The sequence below is a fragment of the Polyodon spathula genome, chromosome 3, assembly GCF_017654505.1.
Source record: "Polyodon spathula isolate WHYD16114869_AA chromosome 3, ASM1765450v1, whole genome shotgun sequence".
NCBI classification, from domain to species: Eukaryota; Metazoa; Chordata; class Actinopteri; order Acipenseriformes; family Polyodontidae; genus Polyodon; species Polyodon spathula.
In genome coordinates, this window is record NC_054536.1 from 89,805,518 (window position 1) to 89,821,019 (window position 15,502).

The 15,502-nt window shown below is 39.9% G+C and overlaps 1 protein-coding gene across 2 annotated transcripts in view; it reads right to left on the minus strand.

The window, feature by feature from the left end:
• Positions 1 to 220: 220 nt before the first annotated feature.
• Positions 221 to 15,502, minus strand: part of LOC121313610 (insulin-like growth factor 2 mRNA-binding protein 3) — a 41,143-nt gene continuing 25,861 nt past the window's right edge. The window contains exons 11-15 of one of the 2 annotated variants that reach the window (XM_041246323.1): positions 7,195 to 7,314; positions 4,698 to 4,772; positions 4,057 to 4,188; positions 3,607 to 3,720; positions 221 to 918 (exon numbers count right to left, since the gene is read on the minus strand). In XM_041246323.1, the coding sequence (XP_041102257.1) occupies positions 820 to 918; positions 3,607 to 3,720; positions 4,057 to 4,188; positions 4,698 to 4,772; positions 7,195 to 7,314 (540 nt within the window). In that variant the 3' untranslated portion in view covers positions 221 to 819. Of the gene's footprint in view, positions 919 to 3,606; positions 3,721 to 4,056; positions 4,189 to 4,697; positions 4,773 to 7,194; positions 7,318 to 15,502 lie in introns of both variants that reach the window. The other variant, XM_041246322.1, reaches the window with a different exon arrangement.

Sequence of the window (15,502 nt, forward strand, 5' to 3'; positions counted from 1 at the left end):
TATAATATATATATATATATATATATATATATATATATATATATATATATATATATATATATATATATAGTGAGATATAGAGTCAGAGTATCTCAGGCATCCCGGGAGGTGGTTGGTAGCTGATTAAAATTAATTTATCTTTTTATTAAAAAAAATAAAAATGTTCAAGAACTATTAGCTTTAGAAAGTATACAAAATACCAAAAAAAAAATGGTTTGCACTGAGGTACTATATGCCTGAGGTAGTTCGGTAAAATGCATATTAAATTTCATATCCTGGCCAACACCATTCAACACTTCCCTTTAGGTTAATAGGGAAGCATTTTCTATAGAAAGCATCCGAATTCATAAAATGCCACGTGAGTATTGATGTCTTTCCTGTTCCCCTCCCCTAATCAAAACCACACCCTAATCCTCCTCCTCCAGACATCAAATTAAACAGAAGAGCCATGCCTTTAATAACCAGTGAAATCAAAAGAGAAAGCTTCATTAAACCAGGGTCTAATAAAACCGTTTGTGGGAAGAAAGAAACCACACTACACAAAGCCAGGATTTGTGGTGGTGAGAATGAACAAAAAAAAAGTGAAGGGGTCTGATTTTTGTTCTCTTTTAAAGCTGTGTTCCAAAAAATAGTTTTCAAAGCCAAAATGCAAATTCTCAGGAGACTGTTCCAAGGTTGCCTGGTCCGAAATAAAAGGTGGCAGAGTAGATGGGATTTGTCAAGAACAGCCACCAGGAGTTTGTGGCGCTCCCTGCTGACAAGTCAAGCATTCTCTTGGTCTGGCACCCATCTGATGGGCCCGGGTCCTGAACCTTTCCTTTATTTTCTTCTTGGTTGGGGCTGTCCACTCTGCAGCGTTTTCTGCTGTTCTTGTCTTTTTACCTGGGCCAAAATTTCTTGAATTTTTCGCTGGGCAAGCTGAAACAAAATAAAAAAAAAAAAAAAAAATATTTTAAAAGAAACTGTATGCCAATTTGGCTTTTCAGCACAGCAAAAAACACATTGATGCCAAACACTTACCATATTGTCCCATTTTCTCCTGTCATTAACCGCCTGTCTTGTTGCTAGCTCAGGAGAGAGATTACCTGTGGTACAGTTTCTTCGTAGAATGAACTCCACACAGGAACTCCCAGTCCTCATCTTGCTTGAGTCAAGAGAACAAACAGATCTCTTGGAGATTGATATCAAACATTTGGCACCAAAAGTCAGTGTCCTTACACAAAACCAGGATGTTCTTTCCAGGATCACTGACCAAATTAAAAAGTATAGGAAAGGGAGACAGCTGGACACACACACGACCACCACCACCACACAGAAGCAAGCCATTATAGTGCTTAAGTGTCGAAAGCAGCCCGGATAGCATGGTTACATGTGCGGTATTTGGACAGATTATTTAAGGTTGTGCCCATGTAATATCCAAGCTTTGCTAGATCCTGGAGAGGGTTTATTTTTGGATGCAATCCAGTTTGAAATGGTCTACTTGGGAGACAGATTTGCAAGCTGAAGGAGATAAACTGTTGGCTTGATGATCTGATAGTCTTTTGTATGTGGAAATTCAGGGATCTTCAGATATCAAATTAGGTGGTGAGAGGTTTTGTGTGGAAGAAAAAAAAAGTACCAAATAGAACTTAGTTTGCTAGGTACTGGGGGTTCACGTGCAGACAATCCTGAAACGGTGCATTGATCACCAAGGCTTGGAGCTCACTTACAGAACCCTTCTTACTGAGGTCACTGCTTCTAGAAATGCTGTTGTCCAAGTGAGGAATTTCTTTTCACATGTAGCCATGGGTTTCAATGGTGGTCCCACAAGTTTGTTGAGTAACAGACTGAGGCTCCATTGAGGGATAGTACATTTTCTTGGGGACCCCTCTAATGAAACTAGACACCAGAGTGGGAAATATGGGGTGACAGTCCTAGTCAGGTGGCATGTTGGAGATTGCAGTGATGTGAACCTTGACAGGAGAAAAGCCCTTGTGAAACAGGTGGGTGAGGTATGGTAGGAAGTTGGACCAAGCAATATCCATGGGGTGCAGAAACTGAAATCACACCAGGAGGACAAAATCCCTCCATTTGCTGGTCTTTCTTTTAAGCAAGTAGGATGCTTGTTATTTGTTCAGATAGCCCCTGGTGCCTCAGTATTTACCATTCAATCTTCAAGCAGCTGTTATAACAGCAGATCAACTCACTGGTACGTGCAGGCACCCGGCTTTAGCCACTTCCAGAAACTCCTGGGTCAACAAAGGGCAATTAAAATAAGGCTGGCTCTGTCCCTCTTCACTTTGAGTATAGAGACGATACGTGGCAGGGGCAGCTATGCATACATCCGTCCAGTTGACCATTAAGTGGACAGGCAGTCTATTTGCTGGTCCGCTTCAACGGTTTGTCTAGGGAGCAGCGGGCTTGAGGCAACGAGACACTTCCGGTTGCCCAGGAGAGCGAGCCCCTGTGTTGGTAACCAACCATTGTAAACTTCCTTTGTTTCAGCACAGATAGTAAAGGTTTTAGTGCTTGTTTGGTCTCCTTGTGTTGTGCGAGCTCTGACTTCAGGTTGGTGCTAAACAGATCACCTTGAAAAGGGCAGTTCTATTGGCAATGTGGACTTTTGTTGGGGCTTTAAGATGCTTCTGCTCTTGCACTGCAATCTAGACTGTCAACGGCTGCCTGGAATTGTAGTGTTGTAGTGCTGCTTCCAAGTTGGGCATACCTGGATGCAACATTGCACCAAAGCATCAACTTCTGTTAACTCAGGTTATTTCTCCTGGGCTAGTAACAAGACCAGAGATTCAGATGTGGAGTGCATCAGAATCAAATCAAATATTTTTACAAGTGAAACACTGCAGATCAATACATAGAGCACAATAATACCATATTAAAAGACTGCATTTCATTCCAATAAAAATGTAATTGGAAAAAGCAACACAAATCCATAAACCCTTTGCAGTCCATTTATTCAGCACTTGTCAGGCCCAATTTATATTCACACTGGCTGTTTAAAATATGAGTAAAACAGGTTTAAAAAGGCATTGAATTGCAAAAGTACATTCTATTGTAACTACAGCCAAGCCCCACCCCTTGTTCGCTATATTTCACGTACCTCTTAGACATGCATATTGATAAATCCTCTCCTGATCACTTGTTTAACCAAACTCCTCAATAATGCAATCCAAGTCATTTGATTACAACATGACCAAAGCTCTGCAAATGTTTGGCTATGAGATGCCTTTTTTTGGCTCCTATTGGTCTCACCTCTGCCTATGAAAGGTTTTCTCTGCTTTTTCCAGAGAAAAAAAAAACAAACAAACAAACGACTAGAGACCTGTGCTTTATGCCTTTGATGTCGGACAGGGTCGGACGGGAAAGGGAAAATTGTAATGTTGGACCTGGTCCGACATAGGACTGCAAAGGGTTAAAACAAAATGTTAGGGAATTTACTAACTTAGTGAAGATACAAAAAAGTAGCCTGTGGAGGCCAATGCTTCAATTTCATCAACGCTGGATTACATAAGTCTATGACTGGTCAGTAAAACACATTTTCTATTTGTAAAATTAGACCGTTGTGTTAGCAAAATTAAATGGTACTCAAAGGTTATAAAAAACTACACATACCTGGCTTGCATAGAAATGACCTGTTATTTTCACGATTACTTCATCATTTTCATCAGGGGTCTGGTCTCTTGGAACAACTACTTCTGCACTGGTAAGGTTTTGCAACTCATTCACCTGTGAAATGAGATCAGATAACTGAATACCATATGTAGTTTTTAAATAGTTGCTTGACTTCTAGAAGCGCTCCTGTAATAAGCACATATTTCAGTTAGTTATTTTACAACAAATCATTTTGGGCTACATTTCCATGAACAGTCAAAGCTTTTAGCATATCAACATTAATATTGTAGACCCAACCAGCTTTATTTATTTATTTATTTTTTAAACTAACAAGTGGCAGGTTTAAATGAATCATTGGATGTTGAACAAAGACAGAGTTCAGGAACAGCAGCATTCAGAATTTCCCATTGAAACTCACTGCGTGAGCATTCCAGTCCTCGCAGCGCTTACCGTTTTGCCTCCTTTGCCTATAACTCTGCCAGCAGCATAAGACGGCACTTTTATATGAGCCTCCAGCTTTACTTCCTCCTTGGGTCCAAAGAAGTTTTCTTCTTTTAGTTTCCCAAAGATTCTTCCTTGAGCCTGAAAGGATATTTCGGGCAATTGATTTACAAACAATATTTCAACATGGAGCAGAAAGAAACTAAACATTGCTCTTATTGTGAATAAATGTAGTGGTAGTGCAGCTGGAGTGGGATTCTCGCATCTGCAAAAAGGACAGAGACACAGACGATATGGCAGCCATGTCAAAGGTTCAGGTTACTGCTACATTTGACTGAAGTGACACATTGAAGTCATAAATGACTGGAAACTGGTTCATATTGGATAATGACAATTATGAAACTTAGGTAATCTTGTGTCCCATTGCCAACCAAATACAATGGTATGTGAATTGTCAAGTATTCATTTTCCAGGAAACAGTTGGATGGTAATATTAAAGCAAAATTAAGTAAATCCGTAGATGTGGGGGAAGAATGAAATCATGCACATTTACTGCAGTATTGCTACACCATGGTGTTAGATCAGTTTGAATGCAAGAACTTCAGTGCACAGTGGTACTTCATGCAGAAGGTACATTACACACTCCATACCTTAAACTGAGCCTCTGGTGGTCCTGCGATTATCACCACTCTCTGCTTGGCCTCTGGTCCTTCGGCTGGAGCAATCTAAAAATTACAAGTTATGCTGGTCTGAGATCCGCTTTTTGAAAAAGCAGACATCTGCAGTAAAGCTAAAATGCAAAAGTATTAGAAAAGTCTGGCAACAGGTCATGAAGCAATATGATGTAACACAGTACTTCTAAACCGACCTGTGCCATTGTGATGCAGAACATGTACCATGAATATACATTCCCCAATCAGACATATTTTCCAGATTGTTTCCTCTCCACGATAGCTGGTCTAAAAGCAGCTATTCTCAAACTGGGGGTCGCATGGCTATTGCGGGAAGGGGGGGGGGGGGGGTGTCGCGTGATCACAAAATACTGTCCTAACCTTAAAATCCTAGGCTTTCATTACAGCGCATATACACCTGTTAATCTAACAGTAAAAGATGAATTATGAAGCCAGCTCTCCCGCCGTGTTTTAGCAGTCAGAATTAACTTTTGTTTTACTCGACCAGAGATAAACCATAAGCGCACAGTCCTCACAGCGTCACCTCTTCCGGCCCACCTCACACTGCAAGCAGTTTGAGTGACAAGTTTTGAAACAATGTGTTTGGTGGGAAGGTGAGTGGAAGTGAACAGTCTGTATAAAAATCATTTGTTATAAAAGCAATTTGTTTTCTACAAACCCTGTCAGTAACTTACCATGTTTGTTTAAAACCACAAATATATTGTCATATTTAAGCAGAAAAGGCTTAAAATAATAATAGAAGGCTTTAGGCTTTTTTTTTTTTGCACACACAGTTGCCAAGCCTGCAATTTATTTTTAAATGTCGCTTTAATCTTTTGAGAGCAGGTCACGTGATTGACTGCTGTCAATGTACTGTATATATGTATGTAATTAGAATCATCCTATTCAAACCAGTTCAACTAAGAAAAACTAGAACTACAAAAAAAAAAAAAAAACTACATCTAAAACATTAAAAAAAAAATTGATTTTGTATAAACACCCCCACACCTTCCCTCTGAAATGGGTTGGGCTTTTTTTTTTTTGTAAGACTGATACACTTGGCAATAGCACTCGATTTTGGTTTGGTAGATTGAAACGCAATCATTTCTTTACGTTGTTTTTTCAAACATGTAAAAGTGTGGCTATTTTGATCCATTAAGCTGGTGGATTATTTGCATTTTTTTTCATTGCGTAAATGTGTCCGAGACGAGTCCGTAAATCAAAACACTTCTGAAATTACACTAATTTAGTTGGGCAAGGGACTGGGAGTCCCTTGTGAAACGAGGAAGGCTTTTTGTAATACCCTCTCCTGTGTCTAAGTAGCATGCGTACATGCGTGCGTATGTATGTAAAAACTTTATTTACTGCTAGTTTTATTCAAGTAAGTTAGCATATGGTATGACGCACAGAGATGCATTTGGGGTCCGTTCTGTTCTTGCTCACAGTATATTTCATTTGTTGTTTAAGAGAAAAATATGGTTGACGATCATTTTAAATTGTGTTGACAGCGTTCATATTTCTTATGCTTCTGTAGTCAGTCAGCTTCTCCAATCTCACCCAGCATTTATTATTATTTATATATATTTTTTTACTCTATACCAGTGTTAACCAATAAAAAAAATCTCTATCCACCAAGCAAAATCCTGGCTACACCACTGGTCCAGGTTAATACTAAAGCGATGGCGGTTCAAGGCACTAAGAATTCGCTAAGTTGCAGGGAGGTACACAGTTGTGTGTGTGTTTTTTCCCCCCCCACTTCATTTAAATTGAGTTTTGCTTCAGATTATGCCATATCAGATTTTTTTTTTTAAATTTAATCTCAGTTTGTCTGGCATTTTAGGACCAGGTGATGTCCAGTAATTTCATATGATGATCGCACTGTGGAGTGGGGTGGTCATCAGTCTGAAACATTTCCAAAAGGGGGGGCCCAGCAAAAAAAGTTTGAGAACCCCTGGTCTAAAGGTGCATACATAATGAGGCAGGGGTCATGTAAAATCAAGTTCTGGTCTTCCAATCTGGAGACTCCCCATCATTTAAAACCCTGCCGTCTACCTTACACAAGCTGTCAGGAATTATGCATGTATTACTGTGGTTATTACACACTGAACACTTGTGAGATTCAATAGCACACGTTGCCAAATCATTGGAAAGATGGACTACTTATGCTGCAATTTCAAACATTAAATTCAAACGCTGTTAAAAAAGGAGTACCACCATATTTCCAAGCCAGCAAAAAAATGATACCATGGTAGATTCAGATATGTACCATGCCATGTTTCTACATACACATTTATTTAAATAGAGCTGAATTCATAAGTTAGTGTCACCTAAAATCAGTTTAAAAATATATGTTGTGGCATAAAGAATTTAAAAGGTGGTACACATTCTTAGGTAGACATGAATGCTTCACATGAACAAAATCCAGTACCTTTACAGGCAGACAACCAACAGGAGATGTGCTCATTAAATGCAATACCTTAATAGATGCTCCTGCAAAGCGGGAGAGCTGTTTGATGTGCTGTCCTTGTTTGCCAATGAGGGCTCCCACAGCCAAGGCTGGGATGAACAAATGTACAGTCTCCGATTCTGGCTGCTGCTGCTGAGAGAGACGAAATCCAAATCTGCATACATCAATACACATACACAACAATATCTGCCAATAACAATTTTAGCTTCCAGCACCATGGAATGAACTGTATACAAATCTAGCAATGTCTCTTTAAAACAAAGAATGGAAATGGCACACACATTTTATATATATAACTGGCACTCTAGGACCGAACAAGGTCATACAGGACAAGGGTGACCTCAGAATCAGAGAACAAGTTCATTCGAGTCACAAGTCTGCGAAACCGGCAATTAACTGCCCCTGAAATACAAGCTCAGCTAAATGCTACTAGAAGTACAGATGTTTCAACATCAACTGTTCAGAGGAGATTGCGTGAAGCTGGCCTAACTGGAAGAATTGCTGCAAAGAAACCATTGTTAAGAGGGCAGAATAAGAGGAAGAGACTTGCCTGGGCCAAAAAACACAGAAACTGGATGTTTGAGGAGTGGAAGTTGGTCTTATGGACCGATGAGTCAAAATTTGAAATATTTGGGTCCAGCCGCCGAGTATTTGTAAGACGCAAAGAGGGTGAGCGCATGAGTTCTGCATGTGTGGTTCCCACTGTCAAGCATGGAGGAGGCAGTGTCATGGTCTGGGGTTGCTTTGCTGGTGATCTTTACCAAGTCCATGGCAAGCTCAACCAGCATGGCTATCATAGCATACTTCAGAGGCATGCCATTCCATCAGGATTACGGCTAGTTGGGCAGTCCCTCATTCTTCAGCAAGATAATGACCTGAAACACACCTCAGTGTTGTGCAAGAACTATCTGCCGAAGAAGGAAAGTGAAGGACAACTCATTCTAATGACCTGGTCTGCCCAGTCTCCAGACCTCAATCCCACAGAACTTGTATGGGACGAACTGGACAGAAGTCAAAAGCAAAGCTACCCACAAGTTCCCTACATCTCTGGGAATTGCTGCAGAAGAGCTGGGAAGACATGTCGGGTGATTTCCTGCTTGAACTTGTTAACAGAATGCCTAGTGTTCGTGAGGCTGTTATCAAGGTAAAGGGTGGCTATTTTGAGGAATCCAAGATTGAGACACAATTTTCTTGAACATTGCTTTGATACTCCTTATGTTTTGTATATTGTAACATTGTTTTCATTTTCAAGTATTCACAGAAACTTGACGGAAAGCAGTCAATTATATAAAAAAAAAACCTAGTTTTGACTGGTACTAATATATATATATATATATATATATATATATATATATATATATATATATATATATATATATATATATATATATATATATATACACACACACACACACACACACACACACAGTGCCTTGCAAAAGTATTCAGACCCCTGACCAATTCTCTCATATTACTGAATTACAAATGGTACATTGAAATTTCGTTCTGTTTGATATTTTATTTTTAAACACTGAAACTCAGAATCAATTATTGTAAGGTGACATTGGTTTTATGTTGGGAAATATTTTTAAGAAAAATAAAAAACTGAAATATCTTGCTTGCATAAGTATTCAACCCCTGTGCTGTGGAAGCTCCCAGTTTGCACCGATGAAAGAAATTGCCCTAACGAGGACACAATTACCTTACCATTGGCCTCCACCTGTGAACCATTAAAGTTGCTGTCACATTTTCTGGATAAAAACCCCACTGTTGAAGGATCATTGGTAAGGCTGTGAATCTGAAGGAAAATGAAGACCAAAGAGCATTCTACAGAAGTTAGAGATAAAGTAATACAAATGCATAGATTAGGGAAAGGGTACAAAATAATATCCAAGTGTTTGGATATCCCAGTGAGCACAGCTGGATCAATAATCAGGAAGTGGAAGCTGCATCACACCACCCAGGCACTGCCAAGAAAAGGCCGTCCCTCAAAACTCAGCGCTCAAACAAGAAGGAGACTTGTGAGAGAAGCCACAGAGAGGCCAACAATCACTTTGAAGGAGCTACAGAGTTCAGTGGCTGGGAGTGGAGTAATGGTGCACCAGTCAACCATATCAAGAGCTCTGCATAACACTGGCCTGTATGGGAGGGTGGCAAGAAAGAAGCCGTTACTCAAAAAGTACCATCTGAAAGCATATCTGGAGTTTGCCAGAAAGCATGAGAGTGACCCAGCTGCGATGTGGGAAAAAGGTTTTGTGGTCAGATGAGACCAAGATAGAGCTTTTTGGCCAAAACTCAAAGCGCTATGTGTGGCGCAAACCTAACACTGCCCATGCCTCAAGACACACCATCCCTACAGTGAAATATGGTGGTGGCAGCATCGTGCTGTGGGGATGCTTCTCATCAGCAGGGACTGGGCATCTTGTTACAATTGAAGGAAGAATGGATGGAGCAAAATACAGGAAAATACTGCAAGAGAATCTGCTTCAGTCCACTAAAAAACTGAAGCTTGGGAGGAAATTCACCTTTCAGCAGGACAATGATCCCAAGCACAAGGCCAAAGCAACATTGGAGTGGCTCAAGAACAAAAAGGTGAATGTCCTACAGTGGCCCAGTCAAAGTCCTGATCTCAATCCCATTGAGAATCTGTGGCACTATTTGAAAATTGCGGTCCACAAGCGTCATCCAACCAACCTGAACAACCTGGAGCAAATCTGCCAAGAAGAATGGGCCAAAATCACTCCGACACTGTGTGCAAAGCTGGTACATACTTACCCCAAAAGACTTAAAGCTGTTATTGCAGCGAAAGGTGGCTCTACCAAATATTCATGTGTGGGGGTTGAATACTTATGCAAGCAAGATATTTCAGTTTTTTATTTTTCTTAAATATTTCCCAACATAAAACCAATGTCACCTTACAATGAGTTTGAGTTTAAGTGTTTTAAAATAAAATATCGAACAGAACAAAATTTCAATGTACCATTTGTAATTTGGTAATATGAGAGAATTGGTCAGGGGTCTGAATACTTTTGCAAGGCACTGTGTGTGTGTGTGTATATATATATATATATATATATATATATATATATATATATATATATATATATACACACACACACACAGCACTCTGGAAAAAATTGAGACCACTGCAAAATTATCATTTTCTCTGGTTTTACTAGTTATAGGTATGTGTTTGGGTAAAATGAACATTTTTGTTTTATTCTATAAACTACTGACAACATTTCTCCCAAATTCCAAATAAAAATATTGTCATTGTACTTTGCTTGATTCATGCCAAAGCTGCCCGATTCCAGCCTTGCTGAAGCACCCCCAGATCATCACCGATCCTCCACCACATTTCACAGTGGGTGTGAGAGACTGTGGCTTGGAGACCTGGAGAGGCCTACGTCTAGCCATTAGACAACCAGGTGTTGGGCAAAGCTGAAAATTGGACTCATCTGGGGGTGCTTCAGCAAGGCTGGAATCGGGCAGATTTGTCTTTGTGAAGGGTGCATGAATCAAGCCAAGTACAAGGATGTCCTGGAAGAAAACTTGCTTCCTTCTGCTCCGACAATGTTCCCCAACTCTGAGGATTAGTTTTTCCAGCAGGACAATGCTCCATGCCACACAGCCAGGTCAATCAAGGTGTGGATGGAGGACCACCAGATCAAGACCCTGTCATGGCCAGCCCAATCTCCAGACCTGAACCCCATTGAAAACCTCTGGAATGTGATCAAGAGGAAGATGGATGGTCACAAGCCATCAAACAAAGCCGAGCTGCTTGAATTTTTGCGCCAGGAGTGGCATAAAGTCACCCAACATCAATGTGAAAGACTGGTGGAGAGCATACCAAGACACATGAAAGCTGCGCTTGAAAATCAGGGTTATTCCACCAAATATTGATTTCTGAACTCTTCCTAAGTTAAAACATTAGTATTGTGTTGTTTAAAAATGAATCTGAACTTATTTTCTTTGCATTATTCGAGGTCTGACAACACTGCATCTTTTTTTGTCATTTTGACCAGTTGTCATTTTCTGCAAATAAATGCTCTACATAATTTTTTATTATGTAGAGCGGTCTCAATTTTTTCCAGAGCTGTGTGTGTGTGTGTGTGTATATATATATATATATATATATATATATATATGCAAATTATCATCAGTGTATATATATACACACACACACACACACAGTGCCTATAGAAAGTCTACACCCCCTTGAACTTTCAAATTTTGTTGTGTCAGTTACTCAGTTTATTAAATGAAGATTTCCCCCCCCCCACAGCATACTCCACACTGTTAAAGGGGAAATACGTTGAGAAAAAAAATATATATTAAATACAAAACTGAAAGATCATATCTGGGCAAGTTTCCACCCCACCGAGTTAATACTTGGAAGCATACTCGGCAGTAATTACAGCTGTGAGTCTGTTGGGATAGGTCTCTACCAACTTTGCACACCTAGATTTGGCAATATTTGGCCATTCTTTACAAAACTGTTCAAGCTCTGTCAAGTTCCTTGGGGAGCGTTGATGGACAGCAATCTTCAAGTCATGCCACAAATTTTCCATTGGATTAGGTCAGGGCTCTGACTGGGCCACTCAAGGACATTTACCTTTTTGTTCCTTAGCCACTCCAGTGTAGCTTTGGGTTGTCATGCTGAAAGGTGAACTTCTGTCCCAGTTTCAGCTTTCTTGCTGAAGGCAGCACGTTTTCCTCAAGGACTTCTCTGTACTTTGCTCCATACATTTTCCCTTCTATTATGACAAATGCCACAGGCTGTGCTGATGATAAACATCCCCATAACATGATTCTACCACCACCATGCTTCACAGTAGGGATGGTGTTCTTTGGGTGATGTGCTGTGTTATGTTTACGCCAAACATAATGCTTTGCATTTAGGCCAAAAAAGTTCCATTTTAGTTTCGTCAGACCACAAAACTTTGGCTACAGAATCTGAGTTTTTTGCATACTTCAAAACAGGGTTCAAGGTGAGCTTTGAGTAATGGATCCCTACCATACAGGCCAGATTTGTGGAGTGCTTGGGATATTGTTGTCACATGCACACTTTGACCAGTCTTGGCCATAAAAGCCTGTAGCTCTTGGCCATTGGTAGCTTCTCTGATCAGTTTCCTTGCTCGGCCAACCAGTTTGGAGGGACGGCCTGATCTAGGCAAGGTCTTGGTGGTGCCATACACCTTTCACTTCTTAAATTGTCTTGACCGTGCTCCAAGGGATATTCAAGGCCTTTAATTTTTTTTTACCCATCCTCTGATCTGTGGTTTTCAGCAACTTTATCCCGGAGTTCTTTTGAAAGCATCTTGGTACTCATGGTTGAGTCTTTGCTTTGAAATGCACTACCCAGCAGAGGGAACCTACAGGAACTGCTGAATTTATCCTGAAATCATTACTACAATTTAAACACAGGTGGAGACCACTTAACTTGGTGTGTGATTTTGAAGGAGATTAGTTATACCCAAGCTAACTTAGGATTGCTATTACAAGGGGGATGGACACTTATCCAACCAAGCTATTTCAGTTTTTATTTTTGAATTAATTTTCTATGAATTTACAGAACAGTTTTCACTTTGAAGCTGTGGGGTAGGATGTGTATATAAATAAATAAAAAAAATAAAAATAAATTCCAGGCTATAAGGCAACAAAAAGGTGAACATTTTGAAAAGGGAGTGTAGACTTTCTACAGGCACCAATACACACGCACCTAATAAAATAAAATGAGAACATTGTGAGCCTGAAGTTGTTCACCATTTCAATGTGCATACTTACAGGTTCAAGGAGATTGAGCAGTCTGGGTTAAGCAAAAGTAAAAAAAAAAAAAAAAAAAAAAAAGTTTCCCTCTGCTACACCAGCACAGAACCGATTTGTTCTGGGGGTAGTGACCGAGTAGGAATAGCCAACAAGCAGCCCGTTTAAATAAATAGGGGGTCATGTTTTACCTTAAATGCCAACAGCAAAGAATCCCCCAGCTCAATTTTAAATCCTATTCCTAGTGTCACATTTCCCACCTGGGTAGCGTCAAAGCACAGTCTGAAGAATGCAGTGGAGGAAGAGCAATGGCCATCACGCAGGATAAATCTTACTCCCAGTACTCAACTACAATCCGCCAAAACATTACACAAGTTACACACACAGCATTTGGAATATAATCATATAGCAAATGCTCATGCAGAGGTTAAAACATCTGGCAAGCAGTTCCCAAGGTACAGCCTTCAACAGTTTAATACAAGGAACAACAACTTGTGAAAGTTAGCACCATTTAGGTGAAGATATAGCCTTCATTCACCAAACCATCCCCTGTAGGTCTTCTCTGTTGAGAGTATCGCATTGAATTGGTAAGACTGGTTCTCAGTGCTTGCTCTTAGTGGCTACGAGAACAGTAAATACATGAATGTCTGAATTTGTACAATTTACACTGCTGGTAAATTAGTGGAATTACATCACTTAGTATGAACGTTTGACTTATGCATTGGCATTTAACTTCAACTTAAGGGCGACTGCTTGTAATAAAACTACTGCTATTGATTTATGGACTGCTCCATTACTCGGGTAGCTTCTCTGCCACTAAACCACTGTTGGGGAAGGCCAGCCCTCGGCCAAGCATATGATCTGCTGCCAATGTGGCACAGGAAATAGCGTATTATTTTGCATTACCGGAGCCCTTGAAGCAGCACCGCCCTTAGATAAGAGTTCTAATGGACGCAGCCCGCAAATAAACGCTGTTCTCAATAATTGAACATGTGCCACCCCCCACCATTAGCACTTAAAGAAATGCATACAAAAACAGTATTGCAAAACATTACAAATAGTTTATAGTGTTGAATAAAATGTATTTAAAAAATACGGTTACACTGTAGACTGCTCAAATGGTCATCTACACGAGTTTCCTACCGCGTGCAATATGGTAGGACAAGGAAGATGACCTGCACTTAAGCTACAAACAGCTTCCTTTTACTACAGAAACTGAGACAGCAAGCAGACTTCCTCCCCTTGTCAAGCAGAATAAAACTTCCCTAAAGCATGCCTTTAATACTTCCCTGAACTGTGTTCATTACCATAGCAATTAGCCCTGTTTATTTTTCAATTTGTGTGAAAATTAACCAAGCAGTAGTGAAGTGGAAAAATAAATACAAAATCCCAACCCCCCCCCCCCCCCCCCCCCCCCCCCCCCTTAGGATTACATAACAAATCTTAACCTTACTTGACTACAGTACTTGTGTGTGTGTGTGTGTGTGTGTGATTGGAAATGGTAAACAGCCAGCTTTAGTCTGCCAACGAGCTAAATTGTGTAAGATTATGTAAAGACCAGATTCTTGGCGCTACTCCCAAATAACCAGATACAGGAAGCCTCAGTGCAGTGGATGCAAGGACACATTCTTACTTTCCCCACAAAAAAAAAAATAGGTAAGCTGGCTTTAAAACTATTACATGTTGCCAAATATTTACACTCGATTCTGCCAAAAAGGAGAGAGAACTAAAAAATAACTTGGGAGGGGGGGGGGTGGTCACACTTCCAAAATTTCCGTAACTTTAAAAGTGGTACTGAATATTAACAGCATGCTGAACAAAGGTGACGTCACAGACTTCAATTATGTAATAACAGCAGTGAAGAGGTTAAGACACAACCTAACACTACATGGGTGTGCAATTTATATGGTCTGACAAGTTTTGGCATTATACTTTGCACTGTTGGGAAAGTTTATTTTTTCTACGTTCATTATGTTGCTAGTGTATTTCTAGAGATCCACACAAGTTTCTGAAAACTAAAAAAAATGTAGAAGTCTAACACCTACACATTAAGTGTTTACGTTCCAGACTAATCTTTTAAGACTTAAAAAGGTATTAGTTTTTTGTAAATTACCAAATAAGTGACACTGCTTGCTTAATACATGAACCTGACACTTAAATGCAGCAAAGTTACAAAAAAACCACAAGTGTTTTACAGTGGCAAGAATGTTTGTGAACCCGTTAGGATTTTCACATTTCAAACCTAAAATGTTATTAGATCATAATCCAAGTCCTAATAATAAAGATGATTAAACAAATGACATAAAAACCATGATACTTTTTCAACATTTATTTTTCCACAAATGATTCAACATTCAATATCCACGTGTAAAAAAATGAAGTATGTGAACCTTTATGATTCAGTAACTGGTGGCACTCCCTTGAGCAGCAATGACTTCAACTAAGCGCTTCCTGTAACTGTTGGTCAGTCTCTCACATCAGTTGGAGTTTTAGCCCATTCCTCCTTACAGAACTGCTTCAACTGACATCCGAGTGCTTCCTTGCATGGACA